At 46.8% G+C, this 24,260-nt stretch overlaps 1 protein-coding gene across 8 annotated transcripts in view; it reads right to left on the minus strand.

The window, feature by feature from the left end:
• Positions 1–24,260, minus strand: part of DENND2B (DENN domain containing 2B) — a 163,706-nt gene that overhangs the window by 38,097 nt on the left and 101,349 nt on the right. For 6 of the 8 annotated variants that reach the window (XM_053673161.1, XM_037133821.2, XM_053673160.1 and 3 more), the window contains one exon: positions 14,700–14,804. In XM_053673161.1, the coding sequence (XP_053529136.1) occupies positions 14,700–14,779 (80 nt within the window). In that variant the 5' untranslated portion in view covers positions 14,780–14,804. Of the gene's footprint in view, positions 1–14,699; positions 14,805–19,909; positions 20,244–21,971; positions 22,173–24,260 lie in introns of those variants that run through there. The other 2 variants (XM_037133822.2, XM_037133823.2) reach the window with 2 other exon arrangements.

A 24,260-nucleotide genomic window follows, 5' to 3' on the forward strand; every position in this document is an offset into this window, starting at 1 on the left:
TGACAGAAGGAGAAGAGGAAAAGCAAGAAATCGAAAACTTATTTAAAAAAATAATGAAGGAGAGTTTCCCCAATCTGGTGAAGAAAACAGACTTCCAGGAAGTCCAAGAAGCTCAGAGAGTCCCAAAGAAATTGGACCCAAAGAAGAACACACCAAGTCACTTCATAATTAAATTACTTGAGATTAAAGATAAGGAAAAATCTTAAAAGCAGCAAGAGATAGGGAGTTACCTACAAAGGAGTTCCGTAAGACTATCAGCTGACTTCTCAAAAGAAAGTTTAAAGGCAAGAAGGGGCTGGAAAGAAGTATTCCAAGTCATGAAAGGCAAAGACCTACATCCAAGGTTACTCTATCCAGCAAAGCTATCATTTAGAATGGAAGGGCAGACAAAGTGCTTCCCAGATAAGGTCAAGTCCAAGGAGTTCATCATCACCAAGCCCTTATATGAAATGTTAAAGGGACTTACCTAAGAAAAAGAAGATGATCAAAAATATGAACAGTAAAATGACAACAAACTCACAAACTACCAACAACTGAACCTAAAAAACAAAAACAAGAAACAAACTAAGCAAATAACTAGAACAGGAACAAAATCACAGAAATGGAGATCACATAGTGGGTTATCAGCAGGTAGTAGGAGGGGGGAGGATGGGGGTAAAGGTATAGGGAATAAGAAGCATAAATGGTAGGTACAGAATAGACAGAGGGAGGTTAAGAATAGTATAGGAAATGGAGAAGCCAAAGAACTTGTATGTACAACCAAATGGTGGACAAGAACTAAGGTCGTGGAGGGAGTGCTGGTGGGAGGAGGGTGCAGTGTAGAGGGAAATAAAGGGGAGAAAAAAGATGGGATGACTGTTATAGCATAATCAATAAAATATACTTAAAAAACATGAAGGCATAGAAAGGTTAACTATCTCATTCAAGATCACTGAGCTGGTAAGCAGTGAAGCCAAGACTTGAACTTCCACTGCACTAGTTGCCCCTGCCATCACTGTGAACCACCCAGGCCCCAGCCACAGTCCAGCAGACACTCCCACAGCAGAGAGCACAGCCCTATCTTGAAGGCAGCATCTATTCATATCACAGGATACTCTTGGTCTTTCCGATGAGGCCATGATTTCTAACAAGGGGAGGAATGCATGCTCAGTTTCTGGAAGGTACTCAGTGAATGAATGATAAACAAGTAAAGAAAGGAAAAGGTAAAGGTGAGCTTCCTGAAGAGAACCATGAGCATATTTTCTTTTCCGTGTAATTTCCTACTTGTCTCCTCAGGTAATTACTGTCAACTTTCAGAATTCTTCCAAACATTTTTAGTTCAGAGACAGCAGGGTTTTGCCAGTCCTGCATGCTCCAGAGGCCTACCTGACCCCAGTGCTGTGGCCCTCAGAGCTGCTCGGTCGGCCTGCAGGCTCCAGATTGCCATGCCGTCCACAGGAAGGCAGCCAGCTGCCCCTGAGCCAGGCTGCTGTCACTGCTCACTCACACACAGAAAACTGGAGCTGGGGTGAGTCAGGGATTGGCCGACAATTCCCTGTTGGGTCATAGCCTCTGGCTGCCCCTGGTCAACAGGAAACCTCAACATGCTTAAGTTGTTTTTAAAAGGGCAAGTCAAACAAGAGCCATCCCACGTGTACATGGGCACAGATGAGAGAAATTCGGTGCCCAGCCAAGCCAATGACCAAAGAGACTCTGCTCAGCAAAGAGGTGTGAACAGAATAAGCCTCAGCACTACCCAGGGCAGGGAGCGGCAGGGCAACGTGCTGGGCTTGGGCCTGGGGGGTTGGAGGCCTCCTCACAACTGAGAGAGGCCTCGGGTCGCTCACTCCTTCCACTCTACCACGGATGCAAAAGGTCTTCAGTCCAGCCCTATAAGCCAGTGAGTATCTGACTGTACAAAGGACTCCAAGTTTTAGGTATTCTCCATTGGAGTTAGATACAAGAATAAATAGAAGAGACAAAATTCCATGTCCTCGGGAAGCTTTAATTCTAGTGGGAGATGACAGACACCTAATGAGGCTCGGAATCTCTCAGGAAGCCTTTTCAGATTATGTATGTCTCACCTCTCCAGACATTTTGACATATAATCTCCTTGGGATATGTCTCCACAGACCCCAGGGTACAAATTCACCAGGCCATAGAGTCACTGTTACTCACAGGAAGGAGGCATGGCAGGACTCCCGTAGGTGGGACAGAAAAAATTGGTGATGACCTCTAGTCTAATTCCAGCATGCTTTCAGAAGGAATTAGAAAATGAAGAAGCCAAAGAACTTATATGTACAACCCATAGACATGAACTAAAGGGGGGAATGCTGGTAGGAGGCAGGGTACGGGGTGGAGGGGAATAAAGGGAAGAAAAAAATGAGACAACTGTAATAGCATAATCAATAAAAATACTTAAAAAAAAAAAAGAATCATTCTGAACATCCCTTAGCAGTTCCAGCATGGAGAAATCCCAAGCTAAGAAGTTTTCTCAATGCTTAGCCTGCTCTAACTGAGGTTTAGTCTCTCTCCTCTCATGAAGGATCAAACCAAGAAGAGACTGGCCTTTGCTTTTAAAGGTCCTGGTCTTCGTGTCCCTGCTGATCAGGGGCCCAGAGCTGCAAGTGCTCCTCACCCAGCCTCCCCACACAGGCAGACCCGATGTACTCCAGCCACTCGGGACAGAAAAGGGGGTCTGCCCACGTTGACCCGGGGTGCAGGCAGCCCTGCTTCATCACAGAGGAGGCAGCATCCGCTCACTCCACGGTCCTAGGGAGGAATTGGCAAACCATACCAATATGGCCCTTCCCTTCCCTCATGGGGCTGCGATTCTTACCTGAGGGTAGAACTCGCTGCTATCTCTCCATTTCCTGACTCTACCCCTGATTAGGAATGTGACCATTGGCAAAGCCAGTCACTCTGAGCTTCCAGTTTCAATTCCTCAAAACTGGGCTAACAGTGATTTTCAACTGGTGTGGCACAAGAATTTTTAAATCATGCAATACCTGACTATTTATTTTAGTCAGGAGCATCTTTTCCCTTAGATTGTCAAATTAAAAAATGACAACAACCAACCCATCAACAGCTGTCCGGTATGAATGAATCAAAATTGTATCTACTTTTTTCAGGTCAGCAAAATATATATATATATTTTTTAGTGTGCTACAGAATTTCAGTAACTAATTTACGTGTGCCACAAGATGAAAAACGCTGACAATCACTGGGCGACCTACAACACCAGGTTGTGGTAATGGGTCAGTGAGACCGTGGATGGGAATGCCGTTGTACACCATAACTCACTAGGACACGGTGAGTTTTTCAGTAGGTTATTCTGGGCCAGTTGTTCTCAATAGGGGGTGAGAACCTCTGGCCCGAGGGTATAGGTTTCAGCATAGCCACTGACAAGTTACTGACTTTGAGCAAATAACCTAATCTTTCTAAACCTCAGTTTCCTTATCTGCAAAAACAGAGGTGAGGAGAATGTACCACAGAGGATTGTTGTAAGGAATGGACACAACACACCATAGGTGTTGGACTCAGTAGCTAACACACAGCCCTCCATCTCAGCTTGATGATTACTAACATGAAGAAGGAGCTGACTGTTCAGAATAATCACTCGGCAAACTTTTTCAAATGGCTTACTTCTCTGTACTTAGGTTTTAATTGCTCAGGGTGGGAGCAGAAGGGAATAAATTAAACACAGCCATAAATTCTCTGCAGCTCATGCTACCAAAAGGTGGAATCTAGTTTTCTGCCCCTTGAATCCAGAGTGACCTTGTGATGCACGTTGACCAACAGGATGTGGTAGAAATTACGCTGTCCAAGTTCCAAACTTGAGGTCTCAAGTGGTCTTGCAGTTTCCCCCTTCACACACTTGGAATGCCGCCCTGAGACCGCCACGTCAGGAAGGCTAGTCTTTTAGAGGATGAGGGGCCATGTGCAGCATAACCAAGGTACCTCAGCCAGCAGCCAGCCACCACACAAGCCGGACACAGGAGTGAGGTCATCTTGGACCCAAATGACCCCAGCTACGAGAGCCCAGGGGAAGCCAGGAGAGGAACTGCCCAGTGAACGCACAGGAATGTGAGGAATAACAGACTGTTTCAAGCCACTAGGTTTGAGGTGGATCGCTCTAGTGCAACAGTAAAATGACACAGGTGGGAAAGGCCAGGCTTGCATGCAATTTGGCCTGCCACATCCCCGTGCCCTCCTCCTCCTCCACGTCCCCACCCACACCCGGCCGAGTGTCTTCTCACATGGTCTCGTCCCTGTGCTGCTGTGTGCTTCCTTCTCCCCCGACTTTTACTGCTGTGTTTGTCTCCAACTCATTCCACACAGGAAAGGAAAGGTCCAGATTTGTTCTTCTTTTCCCCTCCTTCAAGCCCCCTCTCCCAAAATGTTGACCTACCTGATGACTAAATCACCTCCGTTCTACACCCCTCACATAACTTGGACTTGTCCCCCTCCTCACTGTTCCCACTACTCCTGCTACTTCCCTAGCTCAGATCTTATCCTTCACCAAGACTATTAAAACAACCTCTCAGCATCCCTCTCTGCCTTAGGTCTTACCCTAGTTCAACTCCATCCTCTTATCTTCTGACATCTTTATAAAATACAAAACTCATCATGCTGAAAACTCCCCACTACTGACAGAATGAAGTGTAAATTCACTGGCGTGGATGACAAGGGAGCCCAAGATCTGGTCACCACCTGTTTTCCTTTGTCATCTCCTACTATCTTTTCTTCAACATGAACCTGCATCCATCTCCCAGACACATCAAACACCTTGCTTTTTACATCTCTAGGCCACTACACGTTCTGTTTCCCTTGCCTGGAATGATGGCCTACTCACTGCATATCTCTGCAGCTCCTTCATAAAGTCTCTCTTGACCTTACTCCCCCGCGCCCATCCAGGTGGAGATGGACAATTTTTGATGTTTCCACTGTGCCTGGAAAATTGACTGTTATGGTCCTTGTAACACTTCATTAACCTACACTGTGTCCTCACTGCCTCCCTTACTAAGCCGCAAGTGGACCTACTTAAAGGTTGTGGCCGTGTCTTGTTAACTCTGATATCCCCGTTCTCTGGACTGCAAGTAGAATTTAGTAGGAATTAGTTATTTGTGTTGAATGACTAAATGAATGAGTAAAACACAGGGTTAAAACCCGTCTGCCCAGGGCACTGTTCACAGACTTCCTTGCCTCCTTCTTTGTGCCACATGACCTGGAGAACAACACAGAAAGGCGCACAAAGCCCTCTGCCGTAAGGCAAAAGCCATAGGCTAGACCGAGACTCTAGAGACCTAGGTTTTCCTCTGGTCCTGGTCCCACCATTTCCTGGTGTGCTCATGGGAGAGTCACGTAAAAATTCTCTGAGCCTCAGGTTCTTTATAAGTCAGGGAGAAAACTCTTGCTCTGAGTATCCAGGTAAACTAGCTGGGTGACTAAGGGGATGTAAATTTTAAAAGTGTTTGAGCACCATAAGTAGTTCCATGAAGGTAGAAGAAATAGAAAAGAAAAGTACAAAGTGGCTAAAAGACACCTAAGGCTCCACTCACATCATCTCTTGCTCTCTCTTCTAAAATCCCAGAGCTTGTCCCCAAGGAGGCAGAATTGTGAAACTGGGCACTTGGGCCCTGTCAACAGGCCACCAGGCCTGCTGCTCCACTCAGGCATGGACGCCAACACTGAAGCACATGCCGGGCCAAAACCAACATTGCAGGAGAGGGCGCAAGATAAACAGACAGAAGTTGAAAGAGAGAAGAAAGGGGGAAGATTGTAAAGGAAATTTAAAAGAAACAGAGGAGCATAAGCACACACAGACAAATTCATAAAACAAGAGGGTGGGATATAGAGTATGAACTAAGGTGTGGAAAAAAATTTAAAGAGAAAACAATGTGCGTGTGTCTGTGTGTCAATGTGTCCGTGAATATGTATCTGTGCGTGTCTCTATGTGTATAAGTATGCATAAAGTGAGAGTTAAGATGCAAAATATGTGCCTTTCCCTCTGGTATAGTTTCACAAGAACATGACTGAACCCCTGGGTTAGTTATTGTGCTACTGTGAGGTAACAGCAGGAAGCGTTAGTGGCAAGGGATGTCCCATTTATTGTCGAGTGCACCCAGGGGCTTTTTTGCAGGAAAGGCTATCATTAATCCTCGATGAGAAGACAGTTCTGAACTCCGGGCTTCTGAAAGTAATCAGGAAGAGGAACAAGTTGGGGTCAGCTGGGGAAGTTTCCTGGGAGTCTGGGAAATAGACCTGGGCATCAAAATGGGCTGTAGATGCCACAAAGTGAAGTTTGTTTGCAGGTTAAGGTTACACAGGGCCCAGCTTCCAATACGCTTAGTCCCTCCTAAGCAGGCATCTAGCCTGCTTCCAGGTGAAAGCTCTGGGAGCTGGCCACTCACCATTCTCGACTGCTCAACTAAGGTGGGCCCTATTGGCTCAGTGGGTACCAACGCCCTCCCACCACTCAGTCACTGCCCCAACTCTGGAAATGGCAACGTTACTGGACTTCCCAGAGACCATCCTCTGAGGCACGCAGGAGCAGAGAAGGGAAGAAGGCTGCCTGAGTCATATCAGTATGTAGAGAAGTTTGGTCCCCAGGCCAGAGCAGGGTCTCAGCTCAGTCACTCCCACTGATATTTAACTCTGGGACAGCTGTGATATTCACAGGTATCACAAAACCAAAGGACAGGGTGACACTCACAACTTGGCCTTCCTGCTTCCTAACCAACCTCATATGGAATGGTTGGTTGGCTGCAATAGGGCCCAGGACAATCTCCAAGGAGGGCTACATCTGGGCCACCACTTACAGAGACCTTTGAGGTCAGTCACAGCTTTTTAGGGTGAGCAGAATGGCAGCTAACCAGGGTCAGAGCAGAAACGGAGTCCCCTTCCACTTCCAGGAAGCTCATCTAAGAATCCACCACAGCCTTACCTGCCTGCCCTCAAGCAGATTTCCAGGGAAGCACAAAGAGGCCTGGTGAGCTCTTCTCTGGGAGGGAACCCCAAATCCTCCAAGAAACAGCAGAAATGAACATGAGGATTTACAAGACAAAAGCCCTGTCTGAGGCAAGTATAATAAGATGCCTCACAGGAACACCCCCAGGGTGTCCACTAACAAAGGGACCACGTATAAAGCAGAGCCTGGCACTGGGCAAGGCCGAGAGAGAGAGACATGCAGCTCCAGGAAACCCTGCTAAAGACACTGGTGACAGTTTTAAAAACATGGTCCTGAAACTCTTTGACATGTCTCCCATCTCTTGAATCTAGGCTCTGTGACTACCTGACGGACAGAATAGAGCAGAAATGAATCGGTGCCACTTTTCAGGCCTAGGCCTCAAGTAACCAACAGCCTCCACTTCCTGTTGCCACAGTGTGAGGAAGCCTTGGGCACGTGGAGCCGGCACTGGCAGGTGTCTGACAACATTCTTAAGAGTCTGAGAAGCCCTGACATTCACAAGGGATCTGCACGCCCACCCCTGTGAGCCCTAGAAGGCCCTTCGTCTGTCTGTGAGAGCCTATGAGGCAACACTGAAATTCTTTTTGAGGTCTTGACAAAGGATCTTTTATACTCTCTCTCTAAATTTTTAAAGATTTGTTGAGGGATAATGAAATCACAATAAAGTGGATAATTTAAAGGTACAATTTGATGAGTACACACACACACACACACACACACACATACACAATAAAACCATCACAATCTGGAAACCATTTCTTCCTTTTTAAAAAAATTTTTCAATTACAGTTTACTTTCACTATTATTTTGTATTGGTTTCAGGTACTCAGCATAGTGGTTAGACAATTATATACTTCACAAAGTGTTCCCCCCTGATATTTACAGTACCCACCTGGTACCACATAGTTATTACAATTCTATTGACTACATTACCTATGCTGTACTTTACATCCCCATGACTGTTCTGTAACTGCCAATTTGCACTCCTCAGTGCTCTCACCTCTTTCACCCAGTCCCCGAACCTACTCCCCTCTGGCAACCCCCTGTCTGCTTTCTGTACCTCTATGTCTGTTTCAATTTTGTCTGTTCATTTATTTTGTCCTTTAGATTGCACATATAAATGAAATCACATAGTATTTGTCTTTCTCTGACTAACTTATTCCACTGAGTATAATACCCTCTAGGTCTAACCATGCTGTTGCAAATGATAACATTTTGTTCTTTTTTATGCGGAAGCCATTTCTTAAATTGAGAATTCTTTCCTGTCTAGAGAGAATGAGAAAAAAACAAGTCTTCTTTTCTAATCCATAAAGCCCTTTCTCATTTATGATTCCTTTAAAATTTTGTTTAAACACTGAATAGATCCCTTTTTTTTGGCTCATTTCTTTTTTCTTTTACTATAGGCAGATAGAATAAGTTTATAGGACTTCAAATCAAGAGCACTATATTTAAGGAACTGTACACAATAAAAAAGACTGCATCCCGAGAGTCACACCTGTGCCTGGACCTGATCTGGATACCAAGATCCTAAGTTTCAAGCTGGTATCACTAATAGAATGAGACTTTGGATCTTAAGGGAGAGAATGAGTATATTTTGCATTTGGGAAGGATGTGAATTTTTGTGACCAGAGAGCTGACGGCGGCAGACTGCATTTCCCAAAGACAGTGGCCACAACATGTCCCATCTCACAGGTCCTTCTCACAGTGTGATGCTGATGTTCTCATCAAGTAGGAACCATTTTCTGTCCCCTCGTGTGATGCTGTGACTTATAATACATATGTATTTGATTTTTGGCACAGAGCTTCAAAACCCTTGGAATTTCCTAAGCGAAGACAGGGATAAGGATGTCTTCCGTTATGTTAATGAAGTGACTTCTGGACCCCAGCCAAGGTTGGGAGCTGATTTCCAGAAGAACCAACCTGGTGATAAGAGGGTTGGAGCTTTCAGTCACAACCCCCGACCTCTGGGGAGAAGTGATGGACCAGAGGTCGACTCAATCACCAATGGCCAATGATTTAACCAATGGTGCCTATGTAATAAGGCCTCCATAAAAACCCAAAGGGACAAGGCAGAGAACTTCCAGGTTGGTGAACCGGAATGCTTCCATGTTGCCACCATGCCAGGCCTAAGTTCCATGTGGACAGAAGTTCCCTGGTTTGGGATTTCGCCCTACATATCTCTTCATCCAGTTGTTGATTCCTATCTCTTAACACATCCTTTGTAATAAACTGGTAATCTGGTGAGCAGTTCCTGAGTTCTGTGAGCTTCTCTAGCAAATTAGGCCCCAGGTGGGGGGTCATGGAAATCTCTGACTTACAGTCAGTCGGTCAGAGACTCAAATGACAACCTGGGCTTGCAATTAGCATCTAAAGCAGAAGGCAGTCTTATGGGATTGAGCCCTTAACCTGTGGGATCTGATTTCATGTGTCAGAATTAAGTGGAATTGTAGGACACCAAGCCAGTGTAGGAGAATTGCTTAGTGGTGTGGGGGTAACTCCCCCCCCCAACACTCCCACATTGGAAATTAATGAAGCTCTTTACCTTGAACTTAGGCAGACCTTTGCTATTGCTTCAATAGAGTAAAACTATGCACTATGCAATTTCTGAGGCTACGTCATCAAATGCCATACATTTCTGACTTGTTCTCTTGAGATGCTCACTCTCAGAACCCTGATGTCATCCGTGAAAGCATGCAGCCCAATGCGGAGACCATGTGCGGGTGTCCCCCCTCTACCTCGTGAGGCCCTGTCTGACCACACTCAAACCTGCACTCAGACCTGCACTCAAACAAGCCTTCAGATGATCCCAGTGCCTAGCCATTTGTCACCCCCAACCTTCAGGACACCCCAACTGATGCTGCAAGGAATAGAGGTGGGCTTTCCCTAATGAGCCCTACCCAAATCACAATTTATGAGCAAAGTATATGACTGTTAATGTTTTAAACCACTAACACAATGTTTTTAGGCACTAATGTTTGAGCCAACCTTGGTTTAGGGTCATTTGTTATGCAATAATAAATAACCGGATTAATACCGATGACATCATGGTTGGATTTCAGGAAGTGTCTCAGGTAACAGTGGGGCTACAGCCACAGGTCTTCCTTTAACCTACAGTCACTATTCTCAGGAGATTTTCCTTACCTTTCTCCTGAAATCTAAGCTACGGGGTTCAAATCCATACCCACTTTGGCAGTGAGATCTTAAGACCTCTCTGGATTTCACCGTATCCTGAACAAAGGTCTCCTTTGCACAGAAACCTGCACAGGTGAGTGAAGTTATGGTTCCACTGTCAATTAGCTCTATGTGGGCTTTAGCTTCCTCGTATATAACATTGGGTAACTGAGCCAAAAGCATCCCATTTTTCCCTTCCACCTCTAACACCCCGCAATGGTGTGTGCTGTGCCCGCAAGGAGTTCCAACCAACTAGGGAAATAAGACCCATGCAAACATCCACCCCATGAGGCACTGTTTGATAAGTGCCATTTGGAGGCCCCAGACCAAGGTTCTAAGAGGGAATGCCAAAGGGAGAGGAATCCTTCCTAGCTGGGAGGCCAAGAAAAGCACTGGGAGGGAAATAACTAACATTTTTTGCATCCAGATTGGCAGAAATGTAAGGTTTAGAGAGCAGGAAGATAAGGCTAAAATGAAAGACCGGGCTTTCATTCTACAAGCTGGGCCAAGTTTGACTGTATCACAGATGACAGTCATGCTTGAGCAGTGAGATTCCAGTAATGTTTAGAGGGAGGTGGATGTAGAAGGACATTAAAAAATAACAGGAGGGTCCAACAAGCTAGACTTAAGTTCTCCCTCCCACTGGCTTCGTACCCTTGGGAATACTTTCTCTTTTCTGTGCTCGGTTTCCCCTTCTATGAAACAACTGGGTCAGACTGAATGAATTCCAAGGTTCCTTTTCAGCTCTGCCTTTCTAAGAGTCTATGGACTGAATAGAAAGGGAGTTCAAAGTTAACAAGACCCATTAGGAAGGCACAGTAGTAGCTTTTGCTCTAAGAGGCTGATCTCCCAGCCATCTAGTTAACTGGTCAACAAATAGTTAACTGTTTTCTACATATTAGGCATTGTTCCAGGCTCAGGGGAGAAGGAAAAAGTCAGGCAAAGCCCCTGACCCCCAGATGTCTACACTGTTACAGGCACCCAGGTTTCCCACACCTACACCCACAGGCAAGTTCCCAAACACAGTATCGACGACCTGGATTTCCAAGTCACAGTGACCCGGGTGCTGGAGTTTCACAGTGAAGAAGCTGTCGAGGAAATCAGCAGGCGTGGCAAGTCTTCTAAAAACAGTCCTTGCTGCCTGCCAGGTCTTCCAGCACACGTGGGATCTCCTGAGAGCAACACAGGGCGCGGCTCACACCACCTCGGTGGGCTGAATTGGCTCTAAGACAACACTCCCTTGCTTGCAAGTCACCACTGCTTCTAGTCCCACCGCAGCTCCTCCGCACCAAGGTCATTAAGCCTGACCTCTGGAATTCAAAGGAGCTTTGAGAATCCCCCCTCCCATACCCAGAATAGGATGCAGTGTCTTCTGGGCTGGGGCAGGAACAGCTTGTGAAGAGGGTTCCCTGGCAACCAAGGGTGCCGCCTTGTCAACAAAGAGAAAGGGAAACCTACCTACTCCAGGAGACCAGATATAGCAAAGAACAAAACTTTGGTGTGGTCAAATCAAATGGCTTAGATTTCCTCCTCCCACATGCCTATCTTGCCTAATGAAGACAAAGGAAAAGGAAGAAGATAAATTAGCAAAACACTGGTAAAAAACTAACAAGGAAATGGAATTCAGGATCTTTAACCCCTATCTGCTTAGTGGTAGCACAGCTAAGTCTTAATCAAATTAAGGATACAGCCTTGCAAATACTTATTTTGACAGTTCCACAGGGTCCCCCTGGCCCCTCCCCACCGGCTTCCCATGTCCCAGAGGATGCTCTGTCCCCAAGTCTGACATAAATACCTGTTAGCACATTGGGTCCCTCTGCCTCTGTGCGGATGACATGGAGGTCCCCAAGGCAGCTGGGGAGTCAAAGGCCCAGCTTTCTAAGGCCCTAGGACCCCTTCACTCCCCAACCACTGTCAGTCACACCCAGAGTCTTTTCCCACCGGGACCCCTGGACTGACAATGAGAAAAAGGCCCCAGGTTACTGCCAAACATCCTGTGAAAGGTCAGACTAAGAGATAAGGATGCCAAGGTCACCCATCCAAGTTGTAAATGCCTTGAAGAAAGAGAACAGACCATCCCTCTTTGTTCCCTACTGCCCCCCACACAGCCTGGCACCCAGGAGGAGAGTCCTCGGGGTTCATTGACAATGACTTCATCAGTGAACTAGAGACCTACTGCCCTACTCAGCCCAAAGAACACCCCCAGCCCCAGATGTGGCTGGTGGGGAAGGCAGCCTGAGAAACCACCAGGTGACAATTTCCAAACACCTACAGTTCAGCAGTAGCCTCTGAGAGAAGGGGGCAGCTAGTCACAAAGGCCTGAGACTCCATGCCAGAAGCCCAGGAAAGGAGGGAGGGAAGGAAGCATGAGTGTGGCAGGAAGGGAAGTGAGGACTCAGATAGGAGGCTGCAAAGAGGCTTTTTTTAGGCACATCAGAGGCTCAGATATTTACAAACACCATCCACCTCATTAGGACAGCAAGCATGCTAAGAAGCTAAAGAAGCAATTTCTAAAAACGTTTAAAACATATGTGTGTATGTGTATGTATGTATATGTGTATGTGTATATATGTGTGTATACATATATGTGTATATATATATATATGTTTCTAAGTAGAAAGTGGAGAACCATCAGCAGCCCTGATTCTGCTTTGTGACTGATGTAAACATGCATCATACTACCCTGCAGAGTGAAAATTAGAAGAAAAAAAATGAATACTTAAAGGAGTTAAAGGCTACTAGGAATGGTAATTTCTAATTCAGGTTCTAAATATACATGTTGTCTTTAAATTTACGAATAAGACCATGCAATCACATATAATGTTTATTTCTCCTCTACGACTTCACATTAAAGATGCGAGAACCTTAATTAATCGCCCGTCCAGCTGCCACCAGACTGCTATGAGCCCAGCAAAGTGGCTCCCCAGAAGCTGACAAGGGGGGACAAAGACTCTGCAATCTAGACCTGTTTCTGCCTCGGCCACCACATGCTCTGGGAGAATTCAGTTTTTCTGTCTGTTTTACCCAAGAAGTTGAAGGTCCCTGCCATTCTTGGCCTCACCCAGTTCAGGGAAGCAAACAAGCAAGTGAGCACCTCTAGTCTGGGATAAGAGGGTGCATGGGCAGAAGGCAGGGGGTTCTTATTGGTCTTCATGCCACAGAGCAGACATTCCATTTGTTTGTCTAAGTACCAAGCTCTTAGGTACTTCACCAGTCAGAACCTACCCATGTCCGTTTGTTTGGCTGGCACGATCCATCCAGACCCTTCCCACTGGGACCAAACCCTGCCCATGTGGCATGGGAAACTCCTCCTGCCTCATCTGTGCAGAGTGATTCCCCAGGGGCCATGTCCTGCACCCCATTCTGCCCACCATATCTGGATTCCAGCTCTGAATGACTCACACGTCCACGACCCTTGGCCCAACATGAGCGTCCTACACCCCACTGGGCTCAGCCTGGCACTGCACAGCCCGGACATCCTGGAAGGAACAGCCCTACCCCAACATACACTGAGCATCCTTCTCATAGCTAGTTATCCATTCTAGTGGTGGAGGCACCAAAAGCCAAATTTGTCCACCTGAGATTCAGCAGAAGGGGCTGTGAAAGGTATGCAGCTTTAATAAAAGAGCCTGGAGGTTATTCTAGGACATCAGCATCAGGCATTGGCCAAGACTGGAGAAGCGCTGGTGAGAACTGGACATCCACCTGCCATTTCTGGAAGCTTTCATCCCCTCACAGGGAGGGAGCTGCCATTTTCTGAGTGGCTTTATGCCAGACACTATGCTAAGCACCGACACATACTATATCAGTTAGTCCTCACAGCAAACTCTGTAGCATAAGTACTATTACTGTTTTACAGAAGAATAATCAAGAGTTTAGAGGGCATTAAAAAAAACACCCTGCAATCTAAGTAGTTAAAGCTTAGATTTAAAACCAATTCCATGAGTCCAAAATCGTGGTTTTTCTATGGTCCAACATTCCCACTTTTAAAAGGAAGACACAACCAGCAAAGTAGATTATAGTTTAGGCTGACTACAATTTCCGAAGCTGCTTTGTTTGCAGCCCAGCCTAAATTCTTGAAGACCTAGACTTCTGCTGGGAACTTGTACTGATACGCATAACTGCCGCCCCCTCTCCCCCATGCTCCCCGATGTGGTCAGCCTCCCATGCTCCAGCACAGCCTAGCTCAGGGGTAGCCCCCCAAGCTGTCCCGATTTTGAGAAAAAGAAACATCCAGAAGAACATCAGCTGCTTCGCTGGCTCCATTCCTGGAGCTCTAGGCTCCTCCAACAGCACAAAGCAAAGCGTGTTTTACGGTCCCTGTTTCTCTCTCCTGGGGAGACTTAGAGAACTAGAAAATATCCATCTTATTTTTGCTTCATGGTCAGCATGAGCTGGGCCCAGATCAGTCACCAAGGTGATTGTCAGAGTCATGATGACACTCGTTCACAACCTGGCAGGGATCCTGCCCAGGAACCAGGCCACTTGGCTGTCCCTTGATGGCACCCTGCAGTGAGCCCCCCTCCCCCTCTCCCCCCCCCCCCCCCACCCCCCCACCCCGCAGTGCTCTCCCACTCACCTGTTCAGAGTGCTCCGAGGGGCCTTAGTGCCTCCAGCTCCGTGGGTGATGCTGGAATTCTTGTTGGCAGTCATGGTCATTTCGGCTCTCTGCAAACCCACAGCCCTGCAAAGACAAGCCTATAAGCCAAGTTTCCACGGGCAGCCCAAAGCACCTCAAACATTTCCAGATGACCTCCAAAACTGCCAAGAGGGTTTCTGTGGCGGGTGGTAGGAACCACTTTCCCACATATACTTAATTTTACTTGTTAGAGCTTAAGAGCCTCTAAGGACCCCTGGTCTGGGTTGGGAAGACAGTCCATGAGCTAACAGATGACTTATCTGTTCACAGAAAATGATTAAAAAAAAACTCCACCTATATCCTACCTCTTCCCATTTAAAGTAGAGTTTCTCAAATTTCTAGCATGCCATACAGCCTGTATGAATGTTGCCATATTTGCATACCTCCTGAAAAACTATTCAGCATTTTTCTTGCATCAACTGAAATTGACTTGCTTTTCTTAAAATGTTCTAAAGCCCCAGCCAGGTCGCTCAGTTGGCTGGAGCATTGTCCCATCCACCAGAAACATTGCAGGTTTGATTCCCACTCAGGGCGCACACCTAGGTTGCAGGTTTGATACCCAATCAGGGTGTGTGTGGGTGACAACTGATTGATGTTTCATTCTCTCACAAATCAATAAATTTATCCTTAGGTGAGGATTTTTAAAAAAGATATAAATCATATTATGTCAAAATAAAAAACTTGTGCTATTAAAAAATTACCATCAAGAATGTAAAAAGACACCCACAGAATGGGAGAAATTATTTGCAAATCATGTATCTGCTAAGGAACTTGTACCTAGAACAAATAAAGAACAAATAAAGAGCTCTTACAACTCAATACCAGAAAGACAAATATCCCAATTAAAAAGCAGATAAAGGGTTTGAATAGACATTTCTCAAAAAAAATAAAATTGGCCAATTAGCACATGAAACGATGTTCCACATCACTGGTCATTAGGAAAATATGTATCAAAACCACAATGTGGTATCACTTCACAGGCATTAGGATGACTATAATCAAAAAGAGAAAAACAAGTGCTCATGAGGCTGTAGAGAAACTGGAACTTTACTCAAAATGTGCAGCCACTTTGGAAGTTCCTCAAAAGGTTACACTCAGAGTTACCACATGACCCCTCACCAACCACTCCCAGGTGTATATCCGAGAGAACAGAAAACATCATGTCCACACAAATACTTGTACACACAAAGGTTCCTAACAGCGTTATTCCCAGTAGCAGAGTGGAACAACCCACTGCTCACCAACAGATGGGAGCATAAACAACATGTGGTATATGCATGCGATGGAACATTATCCAGATAAAAAAGGAATGAAGTACATTGATACACTCTGTAACACGGATAACCCCTGATGCTGATTTTTTTTAAATGTCCAGAAGAGGGCAAATCCACAGAGACAGAAAGTCCATCAGTGGTGGCTGAGGGACAGGTTGAGGATAGAAGAATGGGGTGTGACTGAATGAATACAAGGTTTCTATTTGGGGTGAAAAAAGTTCTGAAATTACATAATGGCAATGGCTACATAATTCTGTGAATATTCAATTAAAAACAACTGAATTATATACTTTATATGAGTGAATTTTATCATAGGTGCATATCTCAATATGGATGCTAACATAAAACTTAAGAGCAAAACAAATTTCTTTTTTTCTTAAATTTTATTTAATTCAAAACAAATTTCTTAAGTGCCCTGTAGAGCGGATGAGACACAACCACTGTGAAAGCGCGCCCTGGCCCGGCTGAGTCCGCCCTCACGGATGCGAAGCAAGGCAGGAACAGCAGTCCTCTCCCTCTGACTAGTGTTCTCATCACACCGACCAAAATCAAGTATATCGGATGTGAAAGTTCAACATATTTATGGCCACTAATGACCTTAATCCAGGAGGCCCTCTATTTATTACCTGGACACAAATAAGTGATTGTCTTGATATAAATAGGCCGAACCCTCATTCTTTATATCACTCATACTTCTTCCCCAATATCAACATCAAACGCACCCCCTCAAATTGCTTTAACTTCACAGAATCTGGCAGGGTTGTGTTTTTGGTGATGGTGGTAGTGAGTGGAGTGGGAGCTGGAAAGGGAAGAAGCTGCCTTCAGGCAAAGGGGCCATTATCTGATGGTGAGAGCAACTAGACACTCCTCTAAGGTGAATGCTACAGGTGCTTTAGGGAAAAGGGAGCCAACCCCAAGCTGCACTTTTATCCTTCATAAGGTGGAGAAAAGCCATCTCTACCTGTTGGGGAAAAATATTTATAAACTGAAGTACACAGCATAACATTAGTGATGACAAAGATGAGGTGGAAGAAGAAGAAGAGTCCAACTGGCCACCAGAGCACTGATGTGCACTGGCTCCAGTGAAACACTCTTCACTAGCACCAGCCCAGTGTGGAGTTACGTGCTTGACATGGGGCTGTGCGCGTAACAGGAAGAAGGGAAAGAAGAGGCAGCACCTGGGAGATTTCCCAGGCCAGTGCTCATGGTCAGCAGGGAGCACAGTGTTACAAGGAATCAACCTGCTGAGCATAAGCCTTCAGCTGTGCCCACGATAACAATGGTACAATAGCCACGTAACCCATCAAAACAGCACTGGGTATGCTCTAGCACCCGCAGGGCAAGGCCCCAGGGAAAGGGCAGAAGCCTTGTAGAAAGATTCAAGACAGCAATACCTTAAAAGAACATTGAAAACTATACTCTCCTTGAATTCCCAACACAGGAGGGGAGACCCACTGCTCTGAAATGCTATTACTTGGTTGAATATGAGAACAAAGCCAACTTGGTAGGAAGGAAAACTGTAGGTGATACTGACAATTGCTTGGTCCAAGAAGAAATATCCTGTGAAGATATAACCATAGAGGTGTGAATCAAAATTGCTACCAGGCCCATGGCAGGGACCCTTGGTCATGCTTCTGCAAAAGCATAGCTGTTATTCTCAGAAGTGGCCTCGGAGTTAAGGCATCTTGCACAAGCACTGCTGAGAACCCAAGAGTGCCCAGTAAGTCAGGAGAACAGATGAAAAGTATCTTCTTCATACTGTCCTCCCTGAGCCAGCCTGCTGTCCATAGGCCAGATCTATAATGGTCAGTGGGTAATCTAGGGGGTTGAGGAACTGAGGACCCGGCTAATCTTCACACCTGCAGCTCAGACATGAGCATTCTGCACAGCTGGCTCCCTAGGGGACAGTGCTTCCTAGGGCCCTGAGAACAACCCGGCCTCTCATCTGTGCTTTCAGCCTGATGCCTTGGCTATTTGGGCTGAAGCAGAGGAAATAACCACTGGAAATAGAACAGAGAAGCAAGGGGCTGAGAGGCTGCTTTGTAGTTCCCAGGCCCATCAATGGTACAGTCCAGACAGAATGCATGTCTGGAAAAATGGAATTACTGAGCTCCAGAGCAAGGAACACAATAGAACCTTTCTGAAAACCTGCACTGAGACAAAGAGACCCCAGTCCCAGAAACATAAGGTGCAGAGGGACGAATACCTGACTTGGAGTTAGATAACTAAGTCCAAGCCCGCCTCTATCAACTGCTACTTAAGGGACATTGCATGGGTGTTTTCCAAGACTCAACTTTCTCATGATAAGAGTAATAATAACAACATGACCTACCTCACATGATTGTTATGTTTGGCACAGAGAAGCTTAATATTACATGGCTTTTCTTCCAGCTTATGTTTTTCTAGTATTTGGAAGGCAACCTCTCCACTCACAAGCTTGAGTCACTTTTCTGACTCTCTGGTATGTTTATTCTAGGCACTTGCAAGGCAGAAGGTATAAAAACTGACAGACACAATCCCCGCCCTGGAGAAGCTAACTGTAGAGGCAGAAAAGTCAAATAAAAGGAAGGCTTCATAGAGAGGAGACATTTGAAGTACGCCTCAACCTCTTTGTTACCCACAGTAATTGGACCTAAGGAAAAGCAAAGGTGCATTTACTAGGAGACACGCTGTGAGATTCTCTGTATAATCATAATAGCTACAGTTATAAGCACTTGATATGTATTAAATCAGTCAATCCTCATAACAACCTGATGAAGTAGGCTCTATCACTTACACATTATGGGGGAAATCAAAGTACAGAGCAATTAAACAGCTTGCTCCAAGTCACACAACTAGAAAGTGCAAGGCAGGAATTTTGAGCCCATGCGGCTGCCCTCATGCCCTGGCTCCAGCCAGGACCCTGCACGGCCCCCAGTCACCCTCTCATTCAATGCTTACCATTCTACGAGGTGGTAGAGCATACAGACCTGTTTTTCCAATCAGGAAATTTAAGTTCAGAAAGATGAAAAGATGGACTCAAGATCACTCACCTAGTGAAGGAACAGGGCAGGAATGTGGACTCAGCACTGCCTGAACCCACCATCTACTTACTTTCCTTGACATTGACAGGGTGCTCGTTAAACATGCCAAGTCCCAGGCTCCACCTCTACCTCCTGAATGGAAGTCTGTAAGAATGAGGCCTAGGAATCTGCACTTTCGGAGAGCACTTTAGATTAGTCCTGTATCCCCATAAGTATGAAAACATGCGTCCTACAGCATGCTCTCCAAGGACTTGGAAAGGTATGAAGAGTCACTACCAGTCATCTTCCCAAGAGTCTGCCTAGCTGTGAACAAACAAAGATGAACTCAGTCCCTCTGCCTCCTCCCACCCCTCAGCTCCTTCCACCCTGCACTGCCCGCTGACCCCCATGGCAAAGGAGCAGGTACATCACCAGATCCAGTGAAAGGTGTGCTCAGAGCTCTTGTATCTCAAAACAGCTCTTCCTGCCACCCACCTCTGGTTGCTATCAACTGCTTTCCTCACTTTTTCCTTGCTTGTGTTCCTGGGGGGAAAAAGTTTATACCCAAAGTTTATACACAAACTGGTTGTTGGCAAGGGCAAAAAATGTCTCGTTTGGCCTTCCCTTTATTTGTAAAAACTTTGAGTCCTTTGTCAAACATTTAAAAAATCAGGTGTGTACAAATACAAATAAAAATTCAGATTTTTGGCTTCTCTTGAAAAATCAGAAAATCAGCCATCATTGCCTGCATTTCTATACAGTATGCCCACAGTAAGCCAGACCTGAGAAGTGGCCCATTTACATGCAGGAAGCTCTCTCCAATTTCCCTCCCCACCCAACGCCTGCAGCTGGCTGGCCTCATGCAGCTCTGTACCTGGCTCTCGCAGTCAGCAGGTGGGTACTGCAGCCCCAGCAGGAAAGTGCCGGGAGGTGCCACACTGTGGGCAGCCACGCAAGCCTCCTAGGTGGCTGGGCCTGAGCAGTGCAGGGAAGAAGAGCCTATTCCAGCACAGGGCATCGGCTTCTGGCCACTTGAAAACCCACGGCTACTCCCCTCAAGTGCCACTGGAAGAAAGAGCCTCTGGAAGGCTCCCTGCTTTTGCTCAGGCCAGCTTTCATCTTGCAACACTCTCCCAACTTCCAGAGTGCTCCCTCTCTCTGCCGTCCAGTCCCATCACCAGATCTGGAGGCTTTCCCCAAGGTCCAAGAAGAGCCCCACTGGAGGTCAGTCTCTGAAGGGAGTGCCTTCTGAGGGGTGCCCCGCCTCTAAGAATGAACTTCCTTATCCTACAGCAATACACTGTTGCCCCTTGTTTAGGTGACATCTCTGAGTGTCTATCTGGTACTTTTCCACAGGCCTAAGTGTGGACGTGACAGTACGCCTTGTCCTGAAGAAGGAGCCGTCCAAACCCTGAGAGCGATGAGGAACAGATGCAGGCACTGGGAGGGAAGCCTCCCACTCTACTGGGGCTGAAGCCTCCATTCAGAGGAGACATGCTGCCTGGCGTCCTGCTTTCCTCGTCCAGGTAAGAAGGCAAGACGGCTGACAACAGGAACCTCCAAACCACATGCGAGAATTTCTGCCGACATCTACATTCCACTCATTTCTTCATCAACGTCTGATGTGGAAGTAATAGCTTAGGAAACAGCCCAAAGGGAAGGAAGAACAAGGGGGGGGGGGTGAGCTGAGCCCTGTGTGTGCCCAAGAGCCTGCTCACAGCCCACAGCCCACAGCTCTGCACAGCTGTCGTCTGACTCCTGGAGGCCACCCTGCCCACTCCCCCCGCCCCAGGAACACTGACTCAGACCCTCCTGACCCTTCCACGGACTTTCCCCTACAGCCTTTCTCCATCCCTAGGCCCTGGTCAAAGAGATAATCAACAAACTGGCCGCCCCACAACCCCAGCCAGGCCTAGCTCTTTAATCTCTTCCTCCCAGAGTCTCTGCACCCAGTGTGGCCGCTACAAGCTTCAGGGAGGGCAGACATTAGGACAAGTTCCTTTTCAGTACCCAAGTCAGAGTCCTCAAAAATGTGAGAGCTTGATTCTTCCCTTCTCTCCTGCAGGTGTCCATAGACAGGGGAAGGTGGGACGGGCTCTGTGTACCTTACACAGCTCCACCAGGACTAACAGCTCCAGGCCTTGCTGTAGCAGCTCACCTGTGCAGCTCTGCTGGTCTGTGGCATCGTTAGGCAGTTTAGCCAGCCCACAGATCTGACAGCCTGGCTCCTCCTGGCCCCATGTGGCTGAGAAAGCTGTAATGGAGAGCTGGCTAGCTCTCCATCTCTGTACTTGGCAGAGTTCTGCGCCCAAATAGGTGCTCAAATAATTGCTAACTGACTTGTTTGTTAACTGATGACAAAAGAGGGCCCCACAGAGTCAAAGGCAAGAATGACAAAGGGTCCTAGAAATTCAAGCACTGGCCATACCCCTCCAGGTGCATTCCTTCTCTTCCAAAAGTCTGTAGCTATGAAACTGTAGAGAGTTTTCCAACTGTAGCTGCCACCCAGTCAACTGCCAGTGGCAGGCCTCCCCCATCTGGTCCCCAGCCTACCTCCTACCCCTCACCGCTCAGCCAAATCCTGATCTTCACACGTGTCCCTATTAGACCCCGCACAGTAGCACATTCTCACCCAACACAGCCCTGAGGAAGGGCTGTTCTTGAGAAATCTGCCTTCATCTCCCGCAGGTCGGCTTTCTCCTCCCTCTTCCCTCTTTTCCTCCCCTCCTTTCCCGATCCATCTCTCACCGGTTTATCTGCCCACAACTTTGTCTTTGGCTTTACTATGCCTAAAAACAAAGGGCTACAAAGGGAAAGGGGAGGAAGGGGGCTTGAGGTTGGGTGGGTGGGCCTCTAAAGCTTTAGAAAGGGAGCTAGGAGGGATTTTCTCAAGTGTATTCAATAAGGCCCTTTCCCATCCCACTACTTCTACCTACCTCGTATCTTGGATCCTTTCATTCCAGCCCCAGGTTCTGGGATTCTAGGTCCAGAAAGCCTTTCAAGCAAGAGTGTTGAGGGGATTATGAGCCCAGTTCAGTAGAGGAACCAGGATCTGTTTTGCTGGGAGGTCAGAGGGATGGCTGGGTATTTTGACAGGTCCCTATGAGGGTGAAATCCTCCTCAACCGGCCACAGGAAAAGAGGATTTTCATTGTCGTTGTTGTTGAACAATAATCCAAAACAAAATTAAGCTCTCTTCCCATCTCCTCACCATCCACTTATCACTCCCACATCCTCTTTCCCAACCCTCCTCCTCCAAGAGCCCTTGAAGTTTAAGTTTTCAACCTCAACCATTTTCAATCCCCCTTCCTGCCAGATGGTCCTTCTCCACTTTAGTACAGATTTCTGTGGAGGTTTGAAGCTGGTTTTAAACATTTCCTGAAAGCCTGAAATGGGGTGAGGGTTTGTTAGGCAATTCCAGGCCAAAGAAAATCTGGACACTTCCAAGACAGTTTTAAAGACCTAGAAGCAGCTGTTTCTGCCAGTCTGGGAACTCAGCCTCTCAGCCAGCAGCTCAGCCCAGCTCTGCCAGGACGGTGCAGCCCACTCTGCCCCATGGTCTGTCACCACTGGGAAAAAGAGAGTAGAACGAAGGCTTGCCCTATAAAGAGCCCTGCTCCCGAGGGCTAACCACTTTGGCAAGAACAGCTTGTTGGGTCCCTGGTCATGGTGGCACGTGAAAGGCCACAGACCTGCTCACACCAGCAACTTCCCCTGGCCAGAGCCAGCAGACCAGCTGCCTACTTCTGCCCGTGCTAGGAATGTCATGCCTCCAAGCTTTTTGGTTCAACCAGCTCCTTCTATGTCCATGTCCTCCACCTCCATTCTTTCTTAAATATCTAGTTCAAATGTCAACTACTTTCTAAAGCCTTTCCTGATCCTAAGTCAGCCTCATTCTCACCCCTCCCATGTTCTCTGGTTTGGGTGAACTCAACCCAATTGATGGCAAATGCCTCCCCTGCCCTAGAAAAAACACACCACCTGTAAGTCGGCTTTCTCAGAGGGCTCGGAAACAGTAAGGGTGAAGGGACTGGGACTGGGACTGGGACTTTCAATACCTCTCTCTTCCCATCTGTAGCATAGGGAGAACACCCCCATCGGCATAGTGAGGACATGCAGATTAATGTGACACCATCTATTAAAAAAAAACAGAGGCTACTCAGAGCCCAAAGAGAACACATTTGAAGTCTCTGGGCCAAGAGTATAGCTTTCCCCCAACTCTCAGCCTTCACTCTCTCTCCCTGTCCTCACTCTTTCACCTGACTCCGCTCCCTACCTCCCTGAGCAAACAGAAGGCACCAGAACAGACCCTCAGTAAGCTACCACCGTCAACCACCTTTACCCACCACCAGCATCAGCACCTATCTCGTCACTTCTCTGCTCAGAACCCCTACATTGGCTCCCGACCACTCAGAGTAAAAGGCAAAATCTTTATAATGACTTATACAAGGCCCCGCATCATCTGGGTCCCCATGATGTCTCTGACCCTCCCCCCCCCAACTGCTGATTCCTCTTACTCTTTCCACACCAACCACATTATCTCATTAGTTTCTCAAACACATCATGCACTTCCTACCTCAGGGCCTCCACACCTGCTCTGTCCTGGAGCTAGAACACTCCCCTGAGAGAATCTGCTCCCTCCTCTCCCAGGTCTTTGGTCAAACGTCATCTTCTTAGTGCGGTCTTCCTTCCCTGACCACACTATAAAATAATTAGTATTAAAATTGCTATTTTAAAAATCTCCCGCCACCCCTCTACCCCCACAAGCCCTATTCCCCACTTTTTATTTTATTTTTTATTTTATTTTTCTCATAGCATTGATCATAATCTAATGTACTACTTTTCTTTTCCATTTACCCTTATATAAGCTCCATGAGGCTATATAAAGCCTCATTTGTTTGTCCACAGTTGTACCCTCAGTGCCTAGGACAGTCCCTAGGGCACAGGAGACCCGCAATTAATATTTTTGAATGAAAGAACGTTTGTCACCAGCTTAGTGTTGTCCTCCCTGGACAGGGATAGCAGTTTGGGGCTCCATTATCCATCCCGGCCCACCTTCCAACCCCACCAGCCTTCCCAGTTCAGTCTGACTCACTGGTAGCAACCACACCCACTCGGATAATGAAAGAGGGCCATGCCCTTTGAGCACCCAAAAGATCCAGGGTAGGGACACTCTTGGCTCAAGAACTCAACTGAAATTGCTCTCTGCAAAGATTACCACCATTT

This window comes from Artibeus jamaicensis, unplaced genomic scaffold (assembly GCF_021234435.1).
Source record: "Artibeus jamaicensis isolate MK-2021 breed Jamaican fruit bat unplaced genomic scaffold, CSHL_Jam_final contig_797, whole genome shotgun sequence".
Classification (NCBI taxonomy): Eukaryota; Metazoa; Chordata; class Mammalia; order Chiroptera; family Phyllostomidae; genus Artibeus; species Artibeus jamaicensis.